Source organism: Canis lupus, chromosome 11 (genome assembly GCF_011100685.1).
Source record: "Canis lupus familiaris isolate Mischka breed German Shepherd chromosome 11, alternate assembly UU_Cfam_GSD_1.0, whole genome shotgun sequence".
Lineage (NCBI taxonomy): Eukaryota > Metazoa > Chordata > Mammalia > Carnivora > Canidae > Canis > Canis lupus.
This window is the reverse complement of record NC_049232.1, coordinates 1,397,931-1,416,745: the sequence shown is the minus strand read 5'-3', so window position 1 is coordinate 1,416,745 and position 18,815 is coordinate 1,397,931. Positions and strand designations below refer to the sequence as shown.

At 49.2% G+C, this 18,815-nt stretch overlaps 1 protein-coding gene, 1 long non-coding RNA gene and 1 other non-coding gene across 5 annotated transcripts in view; 1 reads left to right on the top strand and 2 right to left on the bottom strand.

Moving 5' to 3' along the window:
* FLT4 (fms related receptor tyrosine kinase 4) overlaps positions 1 to 11,070 on the bottom strand; it is a 39,553-nt gene extending 28,483 nt beyond the window's left edge. For both annotated transcript variants that reach the window (XM_038551705.1, XM_038551703.1), the window contains exon 1: positions 10,941 to 11,070. In XM_038551705.1, coding sequence (XP_038407633.1) covers positions 10,941 to 11,007 — 67 coding nt within the window. In that variant the 5' untranslated portion in view covers positions 11,008 to 11,070. The remainder of the gene's footprint in view (positions 1 to 10,940) is intronic.
* Positions 7,379 to 15,214, top strand: LOC106559446. Of its 2 annotated transcripts, none has more exons than XR_005366477.1 (3): positions 7,379 to 8,490; positions 11,755 to 11,869; positions 13,617 to 15,214. It is a non-coding gene; the product is annotated as an uncharacterized LOC106559446 (long non-coding RNA). The 2 variants fall into 2 exon arrangements; XR_005366478.1 differs by lacking the exon at positions 7,379 to 8,490 and adding an exon at positions 11,366 to 11,629.
* On the bottom strand, positions 14,568 to 14,640 carry TRNAK-UUU. The gene has a single exon. It is a non-coding gene; the product is annotated as a tRNA-Lys (tRNA).
* Positions 15,215 to 18,815: the final 3,601 nt, after the last annotated feature.

The following is an 18,815-nucleotide window of genomic DNA, read 5'->3' as shown; positions in this document are numbered from 1 at the left end:
CAAGCAGCTTTGGCTCCCTGGGCCCCTACTGTTAGAACACTTCTCAGACTGAATTATGGTTTTCTGCTCACATTGGGGAGAGGCTATGTTTTCTTCACATTCCTAAATTCAGTACAGAGAAGATACACACCGAAGATGGAAGATTCAATAATGGTAGAATGGGTGATGGATGATCAGATGAATAAATGGGTGGGTGGATAGGTGGGTAGATTGATGGTGGGTAGATGGATAGTGGATGGATGGAATGATGAATCAATGGTGGATGGGTGGATAGTGGATGGGTAAACGAAAGGGTGGTAGGTGGATGGGTTGATAGGGTCTGAATGGTTGGACTGTGGGTGGATAGGAATGGATGGATGGGTGGATTGTGGATGGAAGGGTGGATGCTAGAGTGGGCTGATGGATAGGGAATGGGGCCTGTAGGATCTCCCTTCCCAGAGGCTATCATATTACCAAAGGAAGCGTCCATATCACTATACTAAACAGAGAGACCATCCATTGTCCTTGGCAACCCTTTATCCACCTGTACAAGTCTCTCTTTTCTTGTCCCAGTGCCCCTGTCTTCACTCACGTCCACCAGGCCCTGAATGATCAGCAGACTTTGCTGTGGACCTGACTGTCCTCCTCCATCCCTTCTGCTTAATTGAAACCTCACTTTCCTAAGGACTCCTGCCCCAGAGGTAGTAGTGCTCTCCCCTGCACATGCCTGGCAGTGGAAGCTCCTTGCGGTCATCTCCTTTCTCTAATGGTACCACCTGCTCCCCACTAAGGCTGTCAGCAGCTGCAGTCCTGTTACTTCCCCTCATTCTCTGTTCCTGCCTCTCCAGCTCCCATCACCCCAACTCAGGCCATCCTGTTCCCCATGATTTCAACATCCACACAGATGACTCACCAGCATGCTGGCCTTTGTGGTCCTCATCTCCACTGTCCTCCCTCCTCCTGTCAGCCACTCACTTCCTGGGCACACCCTGGACCTGGTCCTTATCAGAAGCTACACCACCACCAAGTTCCTGCCTTCCTGCGCTGCTTTCCCCATCTCATCTGCCTCTTGTTAGGTGCCCTTGTCCTACCACCGCTAAGTCCTTCAGCCTCATCAAAATTCCCAGTCCAGGGACTCCTCTCCATAGATACCCTCTCCTGGCCTCATCCCTGTCCTGGCACATTATGGCCCTTGGTCCACTAATCGGATTGTTTCCTTGTTTTTCACCTTCCATTCCAACCCTGTGGCACCACCATGGCCCTCAGTGGCTCAGCATGCAGTGCAAAGCCAGAGCCCTATGCTGCTACCCCACCCCTCCTTTCTTGTCCTATAGGCAGATCCTAAATGGGCCCTTGGACTGAAGCACAGGGTGTTCTCTCCTCCCTCACTCTCAGCATTAATGAAATAAAGCCATTAGATGGAGATCTTCCCACATCCAAACTCCACACACCCTGCCTGGGCCCTGGAAACCTTCTGATACTCCCCAAAGCCAAGCCTTCCATCTCCCATCCTATAAATACCTAACCCTTCCCCTCCCAAATTCCTTGATCCTCTATTCCCTTCCAGCCCTGCCCCCTTTCCTATTCCCCTTCATTGCTGTCCCCTCCTCTCATATTTGCTCATCCTCCCTCTGGGGTGCAGATGCTTTATGGAGTCAAGGCATCCCATGATCTCCATGCTGCAGGACCAGTGGGCACTCCAGGCAGGGAATAGGGCTACCACCTCCTCTGCTACCTTCTGTGAGCTCACTGTTGCCTTGTCTTCCTCCTTTCTCTCTGCCCAGCACCTCAGTCTCTTTTCTGTAGATCTCTCCCTTAAGTGTCTAGATACCTCCAGAGTCTCTACGGCCTGTCCTCTCACCTCCAGCCTGAAGTACCCAGTCGCTGTTGCACTTGGACACCCTCCAGACATCCTGGGTCCCACATTTCTGATGCTGAACATCAGACCCACACCCTCTTCACCCCTCCCAAGGCTTCTCCTTGATAGCTCCCATCTCCCCATATGGGAGCAGCTGTAGGATGTGCTTCTCTTTTTTTTTTTTTTTTTTTTAACCCCACCGCATGTTTAGCACAGTACCTGGCACAGAACTAAGACTCTATAAATACTTGTTGAATGAAAAAGTGGATGAGTGGATGGATAGATGGATGAATGAATAAGTGGATGGAAAGATGGCTAGCTGTATTGTTAGATGGACAGATAGAGGAATAGAAGGGTGGGTGGATGGATGGATGGATATATGGATGAAAAGATGGAAGGAAGGCTAGAAGAAGAATAGATGGACAGGCAGATGGATGGATGGGCAGGTAGGTGAGTGGGTGGATGAATGGATGGAAAGATGGATGAAAGGATGGAAGGGGGGGTAGCCAGATAGACGTATAGATGGATAGGTGGATGGATAGATAGAAGGAGGAGTGGATGGATGGATGGATGGATGGATGTAAGGATGAATGGATGCATGCATGCATGGATGGGTGAGTGGATAGAAGGATAGGTGAATGGCTGACTGGCTGGCTAAACCTCAGGTTGTCCTTTATGTTGGAACTAGATTAGACCCTGTTTCCATTTTTATAGACCAAGCTCCCTGGTGACCACGTGTACCCTAGAATGCTCAGCAGCTAAGACAGGTTTGACCCAATGACTGCCTTGCCCAGAGGTTCCACGCTGCCCAGCCCCCACCTGCAACCCCAAAGAAGATGCATCCTTCCTGACTGGCTGTTGTCTGTCCCCACTGTCCTTCCTTTCCCGCAGCAGGAAGCGCTGTCATCCTGGCCTCTGCTGCACTCCCCCTGCCTTCCTGTTCCTGGCCCAGGAACTGGCTTCTTCCTTCCCCTGGCCAGCGGCCCTGGACCCCAGCTTGCAACAGAGCAGTCGGGGCAGGCGCCGGGCAGAGGTCGGAGAGGCCAGAGTGCACACCTTCTCTTCTCTGTGCTGTCAGCAGCCTTGGGCGGTGGGGACCTTGGCGTCAGCCACAGGCAGCCGGCTGTGAGAGCAGCACACTGGGATCCTGGGTGAGGGGCAAGTGGCAGGGGGCGGGGGTGTGGGAAGTCCTGAATATGAGGCACCGACCATAGCCTTGCAGTCGACCATAGCCTTGCAGTCGTTGCTTCCTTTGCTCCTCACACAGCCCAGGAGGAAGGGAAGAATCCGAGGCCAGTTGGCAATGAGGAAACTGAGGCCCCAGGACTCACGGAGGCAGTGGGCTGGCAGCTGTGCAGGAGCTCATGTCTGGCCGAGTCTGGGCCTGTCCCTGCCCAGGTCCCAGTCCTCACATCTCTGGCCGCTACTCTCCCAGAACTACCTGCCTCTCTATTCCTCAGCAGCCTCCCTTTTGGCCTCCAATTGGTCCCTCGGCCCAGAGGGGCGTCATGGCCTGAAGACACATTCACCGGGTCCCTGTGGCCCTTGGGAACTGTGCATGCCCTTGGCCTGGCCTCCAGGGTGAAGTCCATCCCAACAGGCTCCACCTTCCTGGCCGGCTTCAACCTCCAGTGCACCTGCCACATCCAGCATCTACCACATCCTTGCCAGCCTTGCCCACCTCCCTGCAGGCCTCACGTTGTGTCCTTTATTCTTTCCTGCTCTCAGTGCCCAGTGCTTAGATGATGGCTACTGCTACTCACTGGGAGACCTAAGGCTGAGTGCCTTGTCCTTGCCCCAGCCCCGTCATTGGTCACTGCTCTGTCCTCAGGTCCAGCATGGATGGCCAACCCAGGGATGAAGTTGGGATGGTCTGTGAGCTCAGGGGTATCCCTCCACATGCTGACAGTTTCTTACTGCAGACAACTGCCATGGTCACCTTGTGGGGGATGGGGACTATGTGGCAGTCATGCCAGTCTCATCTGAACTCTCCTTCACAGCTGTGCCCAGGAGGACGGAGGTGAGCCCAAGAAGGAACATGGGGAACAGCTGGCCAGGCGAGGCTGGGCCTGGGGCCTCTATGCATCTGTCTGAGAGCCGGGCAGTTTTGGGGAGACCTGCTCCAGGTTGCTCTCCCTTCACTCTTAGAGGGAGAATCACAAGGGTGTTCGGTCCTAGAGTCCCCCCATACCTGGCAGCTAACTTCTGTGCCTCCAGAGGTCAAGGGTGAGGGCCAAGAGGCCACAGTCCCCTGACCCTACAAGACTGAGAAGGCTGAGATAAGAGGGGTTGTTCATTCCCAGGATGTGCTTGGGGCCCCCTGAGCCTGACTGTGTGCTCCATGATGCCACTCTCTGACTTGCTCTTTCCAAGCCCCGGTTTTCCCACTTGCAAAATGAGAATCGTCCCCAGAATTATCAGGAACACAAACAACATAATACTACGTCAAGAACAAATGCATACTGGGCCCTTGGCTGTCACTGCCTGCTGAGTGTTTTGTATGTCACAGCAGGCTGCAGTGGGGAGGGGGCAGTGTGGGGTCAGAGAAAGCCTTGCTGGTAGGAGGAGCTGAAAAGTGCTTTGTGGACTGAGTAGGAGCTCGCTGGCTCAGGAGAACACACAGGGCAGAAGGAATGTGCAAGGCTGGAATATGGGTGACCTGGAGCTGTCAGGTAGATGGAACAGATGTGGGGCAATGAGGCCACAGCAAAGGGTCCTGGGTCACAGGCCAGCCAGAGGCTCTTGGCCTTGCTCACTGGTGTGCTCCCTTCTCCTGGTGATGGCAGCCTCCAGGGCTCCACCTCTACTTTTGAGCTATTCCACCCTCTCTGGGTCGCTTTCCTGAGCCCTAGTCCTGAGGGGCACCTGGCTTCCAAAATGTCTCTTGGCAGGGAACCTCCACCCCTCAGACCGCACCACACCCACCACTGAGCAGGACACCTGGAGCCACAGGGCACACACAACTCTCCACCCTACAAGATGAGCAAGTGTTTCAAGGATAGAGAATTCCCATGTTGGCAAGGGTGTGGGCAAATAGGCAAACAGGCGCTCACAGTGATAGAAGAATGCTTATACTCCTTGACTCCCAAATTCTGCTTCCCCCATACATCCTGTTAGGATAATAATAGCAAACATGGATTTAGCACTTTCTGTGTGTCAGCCCAGGCTTTGCACCTGTGCACACCACACCCTTCTAATGCCCCCTGAGGTGGGTGCTATTCTTGTCATTTTGAAATTGAGAAGACAAAGGCACAGAGATGATCTTCAGGGGACAGGATTATGGGAAGCAACTCCTGACTCTACGTGTCTGCATTCCTTGCATTTCTGCAGTTTATGGAATGTAAAGGCCATAAGCTGATCGAACCACCTTTTCTCCACCAGTCCTGGAAGCACTGGCTCTCCCTTTTGCTAGGTTTGCCATCTTAGCGGCTGGCGGTCATCTGTTAAGCGTTCCTGACGCCACTCATCCCCCACAGGCAATTAACTGGTCACGAAGTCATATCCATTCTCAGAGGCAGCACCAAAGGCGGGGTAGCTGGGAGCTCCAGGCTTACCCCTCTTCTCTCCCTGCCCCTCTGGCAAAGTGCTTTGTACTTCTAGCGCTCAGACACCTAGCAGTGGACGCCTTCCACCCAGAGAGCCAGATCCTGGGACAGCCCCACTCCAGACCCCGCCTCTCCAACCCACTGTTTGGCCTGCCTCAACGTCCATCCCCTGGCTTGCCACGCCAGTGTCTCCCCACACCAGTCTCTCCTCACTGGTTCAGACTTTACCCAATGGTTAGATTCTCTCTCTAGAACACAAGGCCCTCTCCCACCTAACACCATTATGCTACTTGGGAGCAAAAGCTGTGTTCTTTGCATGGCCTTACAGATGACTGGTGACCATTCCAACCCTAGTGTCACATGTTGAGGCCCTCTCATTGTGGGGGGAGGGGCTCAACCCTCGCAGTGGTTGGCTCATTGCATTTGACAACTGCTTAGTGCAAGGATAAGGGGGCTTATGTTTGCCTTTCGTGGTGGTATCCCCAGCATGAGATTGGCCTGTGATTGTCCCGACTCCCCGTGAGGATCTGGGGAGCAAAGGGACAGCACAGAGTGTTTGGGCAGGTGTGGAGGTGAGGGACAGAGGTGGAGATGTAGGCACTGAGGTAGGCGTGTTGGTCAGGGGTGGACTTGGGGAAAGGCAACGTGTCTGTGGGGCATGCTGCTTTTGAAAGGTCTCTGGAGCAATCAAGGTAAAAATGTCCAAGAGGTGGTCAGAAATTTAGGACTGCACCTGCCTCCCCCACCCAGACTCTTCCTTGGGGAATGTGGACAGCCACCTGTCCCTTCAAACCCCTGGGCCCCCATGCCATCTGAGACCAGATAGCTGATGCCTGACATTCCTACAAAGCTTCTCTAGCACCTTGTGAGCCATTTCATCCCTCTGGCCTTAACTCCTAATCTCCAAAATGGACACAATAAGCCTGTGATATGGAGCTAAAGCCTTCACAAACCCTAGGGTAAAATGGTTTAATTAACCATTTTACACTGAGGGGAGGCTCCACTGCTAGACACTTCAAATATGCATCTGTGGGTGCGTGTGTGCTGCTTAATATGAATGAATCTCTGTTTGGTAGAACTTACAGTAGCTCTAAGGATGGTGCTTTAAGTTGGGGAAGGATAAGAGCTTCCTCTAATCCCTCCTGAAAGCCCACATTCCATGCTCTGGGGGCACACAGTAAGTGGGAATGGAACCCCCTCTCACCCACCCACTTGAAGCAGCACCATCCTCTGCCTGGAGTTCTTGGCAGCCTCCCCAAGGGCAGGGTGAGAGGCAGGGTGTCTCTAGAGCAGGTGAAAGGTCATGTGCTAAGGTCTGGGGTGTGTGGTGGGGCAGGCTACGTGGACTGGTTAGGGTTGCCCTTGGGACCCCAGAAGAAGCTGGTGCTTATCAATGGGGGTGCCACTGAAAGATCAGACCTGTGTTTTAGAGATGTCCCGCTGGGGCACCTTGGAGGCAATTTCTGGAAGCAGAGAGGGAGGTGGGGGCTGAGTGGGAGCAGGGGCTGCCTGAGTACCCCCTGAGGTTGACCTGGAGGTAGGGGCACCCTGGCAGATCTGAGCTCCCAGCCCCAGCACAGCTGTGGGTGCAGCCAGCTGTGCCAGGCAGCTGCCCCGGGCCTGCCTGGGGTCAGGGCTCTGCTCCCCAGAGACAGGACGGGCGGTGTTATCAGACAGTCCAGCTGGCTCAGAGGTGGCCCCCCAGCGCTGCTAAATCGGGGCCGTGGGCTCCTGCTGCAGGAAGAGGGAAACGCAGGCAGGATGTCCTCTCCTGTGGCCGGCAAGTCCTTTCCCATGAACCCCTGCTGACCTCCTGGCCGCGTGGCGGGACTCCCCCACTGGCCACCCTGCCCTGCGCCTGCTCGTGGCCGCCCACATCGGGGGCCTGGCCCGAGGGGTGGGGGCAGAGGTGGCCTGGGGCGCGGGGGCGGGGCGGGCGCTGCCAGCCCTGAATGCCCGCACCTTCCTGCTCCCAGACTTCTCCCTTCGGCCTGGCCGGAAAACTGAGATCCCAGAGGAAGCCAGTGTCTGAAAAGGATCGAAACTCAGGAATCCCTGGCTCCAGCTGGACACGTCGGCTGCCTCTGGCTGAAGTTAGGGCAGGGAGTGTGAGGGGGCTCTCCAGACCCCTGCCTCCCCGGGAGGCACCCCTGAGAGCTGGGGGGACAGGCAGGGAGAAACCTGCAATGGGGACGGTTACGCTCCAGTGACAGCGGGAGGAGTGTCGGCTAGACCCAGAGAAGAACCTTAGCCCTTGTGGCTGAGACCCACTTAATTTTCCTGGATCCCCCGATTCCCCTCTGCCTTATTACAGTCAGGTGCTCCCAAGTGTCCTCCTTCCTTATCTGGCCCAGATTGGTCAACTGGGGTCTCCCGGGAAGTCCTGCTGGACATCTCTTGGAGGACCTGCCTCCCAGGGCAGCGACTCATCTTTCCCCACATACTCTCCTCCTCCCAGGGTCCCCATCTAGTAAACAACCTTCATGACCCATTCTGTGGCTTAAGCCACAGACTAGCACACATCCCCCTACCCCACACCCCAATCCCTCCACCTTCTGCCCCCTCCTCCCCTGCTTCATCTTCCTTGTGGTGGGCTCCTGTGTTGTTTGCCCCTCTGACCGTGCCTTCAGGGGACGTGGCCCAGAACTTTCCATTATTAGGTGTGCTGCTGGCTCCTACCATCTCCATCTCCAGCTGCCTCACCTCCCCAACCCTACCCGTGGCCCCCTCTAGACTTTCCTGACTGCGCTTTTGAGGAGTTCTTTTCGATACTTGGAATTCCCTTCCCTAGAGTCCGCAGATCCCTTCAGGAAGCCTTCAGCTAGAAGTGATGCCATCTTCCTATGCAGCCCCCAGCTACCAACTGGGGCTCAAAGGGGTCACTGAGCACTTTTGTCCCTACTATACAGGTGTCTGATACCATGCCTACGTTCCTGCTAGTCTGGCACTCAGGAAATCCCTGCAGGATGGAGCTGGTCCAAATCCTCCCTGAGCCACCCTGAGCAGGCACCATGGCTTGTGACCTGCATAGAACTGCAGTCTCCTTCCTGGGGTCGGGGTCCCACTGCCTGGGGCCGGTTGGGAATGGAACATCAGGAAGCTGGCCAGGTAATCCTCTTGTTGCACGTCATTCTCAGTCTAATGCCTGGTCGTGTGGGCACTGTGCCCTGTGCACGGTCCTCTTCTGGGAGGGAGCCTTTCAGCCACAGTGACTGAGCTGGAACCAGCAGCCCACAGGACCAAGTAAGGCGGCCCCCACATCCTGCCTACCCTGGCTGGCATGCCCCGTCCCTTCCCCATACCTCTGTCCACACCTGAATCTAGCTCAGGGCTGAGGAACAGAGCCAGGGGAATGCACAATGACTGGCCACACGAGCCTCAGCAAGGGCCAGTCCTCAGGCCAGGGCAACCCAGCTTCTCTTTAGACTAAGCCCTGAAGACAAAGCCTCTTGGGCCTGTCCTCTGCCACCTGCCCTCTCCACAGGGACATTGCCAAGGAACTACTTTTTGGAACTAGAATAGGACCCAAGCCATAAAGTCCAGCCCAAGCACAGCCTCTCAAGTGCTTGCCCATTGCCCTGCTATGCATGTGGAAACTGAGATGCAGGGAGAGGAAGTTGGGGCCCAGGCCACACAGCCAGGAATTTAGGGGAAGAGCTGGAACAGAAATCTGGATGTAGGGCTACTGCATACCTTTGAGGGTTAAGGGCTACTGCATACCTTTGAGGGTTAAGCTTCAGCATCCCTGAAATTCTCACCTACCAGTACCTGGCCACCCACTCTGGCTCCCCTGACACTTGGTTACACTTAAAGTGTTTATGCTTCTGCTCTAGCATCCTCCATCAGGCTGGGAGCTTCAGGACAAATGCAGGGCACATTTCCCACCAGCCATGCCATGGTCCAGTTAGGCCACCCTCCTCCATGGGCCCCTTCAGCTAACATCCTCTCTCCTCCTCTTCACTGTCTGACTTAGGTAAGAACCACCTGAACTCCCCCACAGGACCAGCCTCATCCCTGTTTCCTCCTCCATCTCTTGATCACCCAACACCAGGCTCACCTTGCAGAATGTTCCCTGTCTCCCTGAAAGCCTCTTCCCGTTTAGCTCCCATCCTGGACTCTGCTCTGCTCCTTTTCCAGCTCCCCAGCCCAGGCTCTCTTGAGCTTCAGGCACTATACCCAACTGGCTGCTAGATGTCTTCTCAAAGGGGTGTGTAGGGGGTTCTCCCACTCCTCAGCCTGACCCACTTCACTTCTCTCTCCACACTCCTTCGGTCACTTAGCAAGCACACTAAGTATCTGTGAGAGCCTGGCCCTGGGCTGGATGCAGGGGAGCAAGGAAGGGCAAAGGGGCAGCTCCTCATCTCTGACCTGCCCCAACTCAGAGGCCCCAGCCAGATAGATGTCCTCCTCCATCCTGCCTCTAGATTCATCCACACCTCCTTCATCTCCCCTGTCCTCTGCCCTTCAGCCTGTGAAGGCATAGAGAATAGAGAGCTCTGTTATCCTACAGACCTGGGTTGACTACTGCTCTTATTGCTGGCCTTCGGGAGCATTGGAGAAGTTACATATGTCCCTGTTCTATGCTTCCTCCTCTGTAAAATGGGTCTAACACTCCCTTGTGAGGATCATTAAAAAAGAGGAAGCATGTCAAGCCATATTCAATATCTGCGGTGTTCAAAAATAGCAAGGACCCCTCCACCCCAGCCCTTCCAGTACTTTCTCCCCAGCCATTGGGGGGGGACTCATGACCCTCTCTCTACCCTCTGATTGCCTGGCTCACTAGAGCTTATCCTCACCGACGCCCTGGCATCTCTGTGCAATGATACTTCTCTGCTCCCTTTCTCATCTCCCACACTCCCTTTTCTCCACCTGCACAGGGGCAACTTCTGGTCCTATTCCTGTCACAGACCCTACCCCGGCCTCTCCTGTGCTCATGAGCTTTCCGTGGCTGCTCCTGCCTTGGAGTCCAAGCTCTTGAGTGTGGCCTTCAAGGCTGCTGCCCCGCCCAGTGCAGGGCGCGCGGGCATCCTGCCTCTTCCGCCACGCCACGCCGATCGCTGTCCTGCGACGCCAACTCAAGATCCCCAAGTTCCCACGGGCAGCTGCGCCCAGTCCGCCCTGCGGCGCGGGTCTCCGCGGCCCCCAGAACCCCGCCTCCGCAATCCCCGGCCGGGGAGGTGGACACCTGCGGGGAGCGCCCTCTGCGGACTGCGAGGCGCCGGGAAGTGCGCACCCGGGCTGCCCGGCGGGGACGGCTACGTCCCGTTCGCGGGCGGGTCTCCGGGCAGGGCCGTGCGGCGCCGCGAAGGTAGTGCGCGAGCGAAGGGCCCAGCGGGGATGCGGGGCGCCGGGCCCGGCTCCAAAGGCGCTGAGCCGCCGCGGTCCCGGCCCGTCCGCAGGCTCCGCCCGCCCTTCCCCAGCCCGCTGGCCGGCTCCGCCGCGCCCCATCCGGTGTCCGCGGCCCCCGGCGCCCAGCACCGGCCCCCTGCCCCCGGGGCCTGAGGCTCCCGCGCCCCGCCGCGCCCCGCCGCGCCCCGCCGCGCCCCGCCCGGCCTCACCGCACTCGCCGTCGAGCAGTCCGAGGCAGAGCCACAGGCGCAGGCACAGCGCGGCTCCCCGCTGCATCTCCGGCCGCGCCGCTCGCTCCGACCCGCGCTGCCGCTGCCCGGGGCGCCGAGTGCGGGCGCGGGGACCCGCGGGCGGCCGGGCCTGGGCGACACCCCTCCCAGGGGCGGGGCCGGGCCTTGGCGCCGCCCCGCGCACCTCCCGGCCGCCGGGCGTGGGGAGCCTGCCCGGTGCGCCCCGCCGGCGGCCCGAGGGGGTCCGAGTCCGGCTTCCGAGCCCCACCCCGGGACCGCCCCGGGCGGCGCCCGCAGGTAGCGCCCCAGCCCCGCCCCAGCCCCGCCCCAGCCCCGCCCCAGCCCCGCCTCCGCCGCTCGCGGAGAAGGCGGCGACCCCCGCGGCCAAGATTAGACCCAGCGTGTCCGCGCGCGTCGTTCCGTAATTTCCTTTAATCGGTGTTTAAGAAGAAAAAATAAAGCGGCGAACACGACTAAGAAACAGCCGTGTGTCAAATCTCCGAGAACATTCGGCAAGCTCTCTGCGACCACCCACTTGATGCGGATGAAAGTTGTACCCTTGGGCGAGGCTCCCAGGGTAACAGACCTCCACCCTGCAGGCCCGGCCTCTTCCTTAGATCTCCTCCAAATAGTTTTACTCTGAGCTCATTCAAAAGTTCTTGTATCAGGTGACACTTTACTCTGACTTGGCAACCCTCTCACAGACTTCCTTTCTCTTTTCAGTTCTGTTTCTAGAATTTTCCTATTTAAAAATAAATCCCATGACGATAACTATCGCATCTTCCCTCCCCAGCAATTCTATTCTACTTTATTCACACTCCAGCCCCACCCCGTACGCAAAAGTCCGTTCATCCCGGCCAAAAACCAAGACCAGATTGTCGATAACCACTACTGACTCTCAACTGCGAGTAAGTATTAAATATGTTTTAAGTTGGAATCACAAATCAGTGGGGATAGTTCAGATGACTTAAAAAATAATGTTGGAGAAACTAGACAACCCAAAAAATGAAGCTAGACTTTTTCTCAGCTATATATTTATTTTCTTCCAGCATTTTTAGCTTTAAAATAAAAACTTATTTTAAGATATAATACAGGGATCCCTGGGTGGCTCAGCGGTTTAGCGCCTGCCTTTGGCCCGGGATCGAGTCCCACGTCGGGCTCCCGGTACATGGAGCCTGCTTCTCCCTCTGCCTATCTCTGCCTCTCTCTCTCTCTCTGTGTGACTATCATAAATAAATAAAATTTAAAAAAAAGATATAATACACATATGGAAAGTATAGGTCAATGTATTATAAATATATATTTAAAAGCCTATGTCTCCACTGCCCACATCAGTTGATATAGAATGGCATCAGCATTCCAGATAGAAGCCCCCAAGATATCCCATCACAGACTCCTCCCTAACCACCAAATCCTGGCTTTAATTTCTCTGCTTTTCTTTATCTTTTTAGTACTCAAATATATGTGCTGTTTTTTTTTAACTTTGTTTTAATTGACTCCTATATATTCTTTTGTTCAGCATCTTTTGTGAGATTCATCTGTACCAATATGAGGATCTATGCTTCACTATTTTCATCATTGTGGAGATGACCACAATTTATTTGTCCATTTACTGTTGATGGAAGTTTCAGTTGTTATTAGTTTCCAAATTTTGCTGCTATGAACATGCTTCTTTATGTTTCTTGGTGTACATGTGCCTGTTTTCTAGGTGTGTGTCTAGGAGTGAAACTGCTAGGTCAGAGAATGTGTATCTTCAATTTCTGTGACAGTGCCAACTATTTTTTGTTGTTGTTATTTGTACCATTTTGGACTCCACAGTAGTGTAACTGGTAGATGTGGTATTGTCAGTTTTGATTTTTTTTTTTTTAATTTAGCCATTCCAGTTGGCTTGTAGTGGCATCCCATTAGAGCTTTAATTAACTTATCCCTAATTATTGTTGAAGTTAAGCACTTTTTTTCAGATTTATTGACTTGAGAGAGAGAATGAGAGAGAGAGAGAGAGTGCAGGGCGAGGGTTGGAGGCAGAGGGAGAGAGAGAATCTCAAGCAGACTCCATGGTGTGTGAGTAGCCTCATATGGGGCTTGATCTCTCAATCCTGAGATGGTGATCTTACGTGAAATCAAGAGTTGGTCATTTTTTTAAAAAGACTTTTTTATTTATTTACTCATGAGACAGACAGACACACACACACACACACACACACAGGCAGAGACACATGCAGAGAGAGAAGTAGACTCCATGCAGAGAGCCTGATGTGGGACTCAATCCCAGCACTTCAGGATCATGCCCTGGACCGAAGGCAGGCGCTAAACTGCTGAGCCACCCAGGCGTCCCAAGAGTTGGTCATTTAACTGACTGAGAAACCAGATGCCTCCATTTTTTTCATATTGTTATTTAATTAATTCAGTATAATTTGTTGAAATAACCAAGCTTTCTCCCCTGCATCATAGAAGCACATTTGTTATAAACCGTGTTACCTTACATGGAGAGATGTCTCTGGACATCATTTGTGTACTGGCATATTCTTGTCCAATACCAAGTGGTTTTATGACCACTTTTAATATGTGATATTCTCAGTGCTTAAAATTCTTGCTTCCCTTTCCAGAGTGTCTTACTTTTTTTATTGGTTGTTTGCATTTCCATGTTCATTTTAGAACCAGCTTGTGAATTTTCAGAATTGAAAAATTGGCCGGAAATTTGAACAGAATTCCATTGAATAGATTTGGAGGAATTACCATCTTAATAACTTTCAATCATGAATACACTATGTCCATCCATTTATCTAATCTTTTATTTTTATCTCTAGTGTTTTATAGTTTTGATTGCTATGTTTATTATAATTCAGATCATAACATTTTAAAGTTTCCAGTGTGCTTTCTTCTGTGAATTATGAATTATTTAGAAATACATTACTTAATTTATAAATATCTGGGGATTTTTAGGTTAACTTTGATTTTTAGTTTGGTTATTCTTTGATCAGAGAATGTATTCTCAGTGAGTTCAATCCAATGAAATTTGCTGAAGCTTCCTTTAGGCTCAGGATGTGGTCTATCTTGGTAAACAGCCCATAATTACTTGGAAATAATGTTTGAAAAGGTTGTTTAGTGTAGCATGGCACCTAAATTAAGTTGATTAATTATGTTATGCAGAGCTCCTGTATCTTTAACTTTTTGGGTTTTGCCCTGTTCAGTCAGTTACTGAAAGAGATATGTTAAAATTCTATCTGCAATTTGGATTTGTAAATTTTCTCTTTAGTTTTGTTAATTTTTGCTTTATGTAATTTAAATATACATTATCATGTATTTATGTATTTATTTTTCTATGAGTTAATGAAGTGCTTTTTTCCTTTTTAATAGATTAATCAAGTATTATAATTACGTTTTTTCTTCTATTAATGTGGAAGGTTGCAAAGATAGCCACCTTTATTTCATTCTGTATTCATGCCCTTTACAATGTGATTGGCAACTCTTCCTTTCATGTATTCTGGAGGAATATTTTTGGGGGCATGTGAATTTAAGGTTGTTATAACTTCCTGTTAAATTGACCTTTTTAGCTGTATGTAATACTTGCGTTTTTTGTTTTGTTTTGTTTTTAAGTAAGCTGCATGCCAAACATGGGGCTTGAACTCACAACCCTGAGATTAAAAGTCACATGCTCTACCAACTGAGCCAGCCAGGTGCCCCTGTATGTAATACTTATAACTTTTATCTCTTGTAATACATCTTAACATAAAGTCTATTTGGTCTGACATTATTATAGCCACACCAACTTTTTCTGTTGGCTAGTAGGTGAGTAGGTGTTGGTCTATCTCTTATCCATTTTCTTCCAACTTACAATCAATTCTCTACTTCAACATATGCATTGCTAAAAGTCACCAGACTACACAAATCTCACAACAAAAACCACAATGTAGAGGGGAAATGAGACCAGGGGCATAATACTCAAAAACTTCAGCCAGACACAATAAAAAAAGAAAAGGAGATAGGAATCTAGTAAAAAATGGTATCAGAGGTTCTACTTTTGGCATAGCAACATAAGGAGTCTGTAGACACTGGTGAAAATTATTGTAAAATAATAATTAGGTCAATAAATAAAAAAAGACAAAATCAGACAGGGAGACAAATCTTAAGAGACTCTTAATCATAAGGAACAAACTGAGAGTCACTAGAGGGAAGGGGTATGGGGAGATAGGATAACTGGGTGATGGACATTAAGGAGGGCATGGGATGTAATGAGCACTGGGTATTATATGACTGACGAATCACTGACCTCTACCTCTGAAACCAATAATACATTATATGCTAATTGAATTTAAATAAAATTTAAAAAGGCAATTCTCTGGAAATGGTCCTAAGGGTATACAGAAAACGAAGAAACACTTATTCAAGAAAACGTATGAAATTCAGTAAAAACAGTGAGAGCTCTGGCTAAAGTACAGTCTGCATATTCCCTCCCCTCCCCAAGCTCAGAGTGATGGAAATTCCACTACAGACATGTGTAGCCAAGAGTATAAGGCACCCTACCCTCTAGCCCTCAATCAGAGGCCCATGGTTTCTTTCCGGAAGGGGTAGGGCATCAACATCTCTCATCCTGCCCCTGGGTACCTGTTACCTGTTGCAGAAGCTAGGTTTGGGGTGAGTGTATGTAGCCAGAGGTGAAGCCCCCACATTCTACCCAGTCCCCATTCATAAGACAGAGGATCTACCTCAAGTATGGTACACTGAGAATCCAGGAGCCCTGATTGCCTTCACCACAGTTAGTTTGTAAAGTGAGGGTCCCGATGATAGGAGAGGCAAACCAAGAAGAACAGAAGCTGCAGCTTCCCCTCCTTTTCTGTGGAGCATCAAGCTCCTAAAGCAGGTATTTTTCCCAGAAAGAAGCATATTACTGTTCTCACTCTTAACTCTAGAGTCTGGATCAGAGATTTTTCCCAAAGGGAGAGGTGGGTGTAAGATAGAATACTTTGAAGCTCTTCCAAAAAGAACTAAGTTCATTCACAACAGAAAGTAAGAAAGATCAAGCCTAAGGGTATATTTAAAAAACAATGGAGGTTTTGGGGAAAATAAGAGAAGGGAACACTCATAGATTTATTAGAGGTCTAAAATAAACCATAAGGGCCAAGAAGAGCTCCTTTGAGGTCAGAACAAATTTCTGACTTCAAAATCTATTCCTGTTAAGGAGCCCAAGTTTAATTTGATCAGTCTGTGCAAAAATTAAAGCCCCAGAGCATTGTTAAAAACAATAGAGTATTCAGTCAGCAATAATGGAGCTTAGCATCTGGGTGTGGATGGGAACGAAAGAATCAAAAGGGCCCAAATCCCTGTCATCCCAGGGTAACTGTACATGTTCTGGCTGTACCTGCTAAGGAGCAATATAACATTTACACTGATGGAGAACAATGGAGGCCACTAAAATAATCCAGTTAATTGCTAAACAAATCAACAAACAACAAATCTTGGGGAAGGTGAAGGTGGAGACCAGTACCTTAAGTTGCTACAATATATTCCCTGAAATGTCCAGTTTCCAACAAAAAAAATTTATAAGACATGCAAAAAACCAGGAAAGTCTGACTCGGAAGAAAAAAGCTGGCAGTACAAACTTTCTGTGAGAAAGACTAGATGTCTGAGTTAACAAAATTCAAAGTAGCCACAAATATCTTTAAAGAACTCAGCTAAATCATGCTTATAATAAAGGATATATCATGACAAATGTCTCATTAAATGAAGAACATCGATAAAAGTAGAAATTATTAAAAAGAATCTAATGGAAATTCTAGAGCAGAAAAGTATAATTGAAATAATTTTACTATAGTAGGCTTAACACTAGATTTGAACTAGCAAAAGAATCAGTGATCTTGATGATAGATGGATAGAGATCATACAATCAGAAGAACAGAGAGAAAAAAGAATAAAGAAAAATGAACGAGAGCCTCATAGAAATGTGGGACACCAGTACTGTGCCAATATACGTGTAATAAAAATGCCAGACGAATAGAAGGAAATGAAAGGAAGAAATACATTTGAAGAAAAATTGGCTGAAAATCTCCCAAATTTGAAAGAAAACTTCACATTTGAGAACCTTAAAAAATGATAGGTAGGATAAACACAAAGGTATCTACAAGCAGATATATCCTAGTAGAAATGCTGAAAGCCAAAGACAAAGAGAAAATCTTTAAAGCAGCAAGAGAAAAATGAATCATCACATACAGGAACCCCCCCAATAAGATTAATGGCTGACTTCTCAGCAGAAACAATGGATGCCAGAAGACACTTGGATGACATATTTCAGGTGTCTAAAGAAAAAAACTTGTCAACCAGGAATCCTATAGACAATAAAACTTTCAAAAAATGAAGGCATAATAAAGACATTCCCAGATAAACAAAATCTGAAAGAATTTATTGCTAGAAAATCCACCTCACAAAAAAATACTACAGAATTTCTCCAGACTGGAAGCAAGTGATCACAGATAATTCAATTCCACATGAAAAAAAAAACAAAGAACACCAATAAATGTAATTATAAAAGACAGTGTAAATGCATATTTCTTTTCCTTTCTACTACTAACAGATTTAAAAATGATTATATAAAACGATATGTATATAATTACTTGTTGATCCCTTAACATGTAGAAATGTAACGTATTTTCAATACTAGCACAAGGGAGGGAGATGTGGACAAAGCTATATTAGGTTGAAGACATCACTATGGACAGTAATTCAAAGCCATAGTAACAAATAGAGCCAGAAATGGTAAATAAGAAACCTAAAATGACAGATGCTGTAACTATATATTTGATATCATTTTGTATCTCAGCTTCTTTAAAAGACATAAAATTAATAAGATGTGGTACACACACACACACACACACACACACTGGAATATTTTTCAACCATAAAAAATAATTAAAAAAGAATGAAATCTTGCCATTTGCAGCAACACAGAATCAATGCTAAGTAAAATAAGCCAGTCAGGGAAAGAGGAATCTCATATGATTTCATTTAATTATGGAATTTAGGAAACAAAACAAATGAGCAAAGGAAAAAAAGGAAAAAGAGATAAATCAAGTAATACAGTCTTAACAAACTGATGACTATACCATATGGGAGAAGAATGGGAGGATGGGTGAAATAAGTGATGGGGATTAAGGAGTGCACTTATCATAAGGAACACTGAGTAATGCATAGAATTGTTGAATCACTATATTGTATACCTGAAACTAATATCACACTGTATGTTAACTATACTGGCATTAAAATAAAAAATTTAATTAAAAAATAAAAGACAAAATTATGTAAAGTTCTAATTAAAACTTTAAAGTTTTAACATTGTATTGTATTTGTAACAGGGATGAAATATGTATAACTATAATACCACAAAAAAGAGGGAAAAAGGAAATGAGCTATATAGTACTAACAGTCCCATATTTTACTGGAATTAATTTTGTATAAATATGAGTAGATTTGGGGCATATGGAAGGCTCAGTCAGTTAAGTGTCTGCCTTTGACTCAGGTCATGATCTCAGGGTCTTGAGATTGAGCCCCTCATTGGGCTCCCTGCTCATCAGGAAAGCTCATTTCTCCTTTTTTTTTTTCCTCCTCTCCCCTCCACTTGTGCTCCCTCTCTCTCAAATAAATATAAAATATTTTTAAAAAGATAAGTAGAGGAATCCCTGGGTGGCGCAGCGGTTTGGCGCCTGCCTTTGGCCCAGGGCGCGATCCTGGAGACCCGGGATCAAATCCCACATCAGGCTCCCGGTGCATGGAGCCTGCTTCTCCCTCTGCCTGTGTCTCTGCCTCTCTCTCTCTCTCTCTGTGACTATCATAAAAAAAAAAAAAAGATAAGTAGATTCTGAT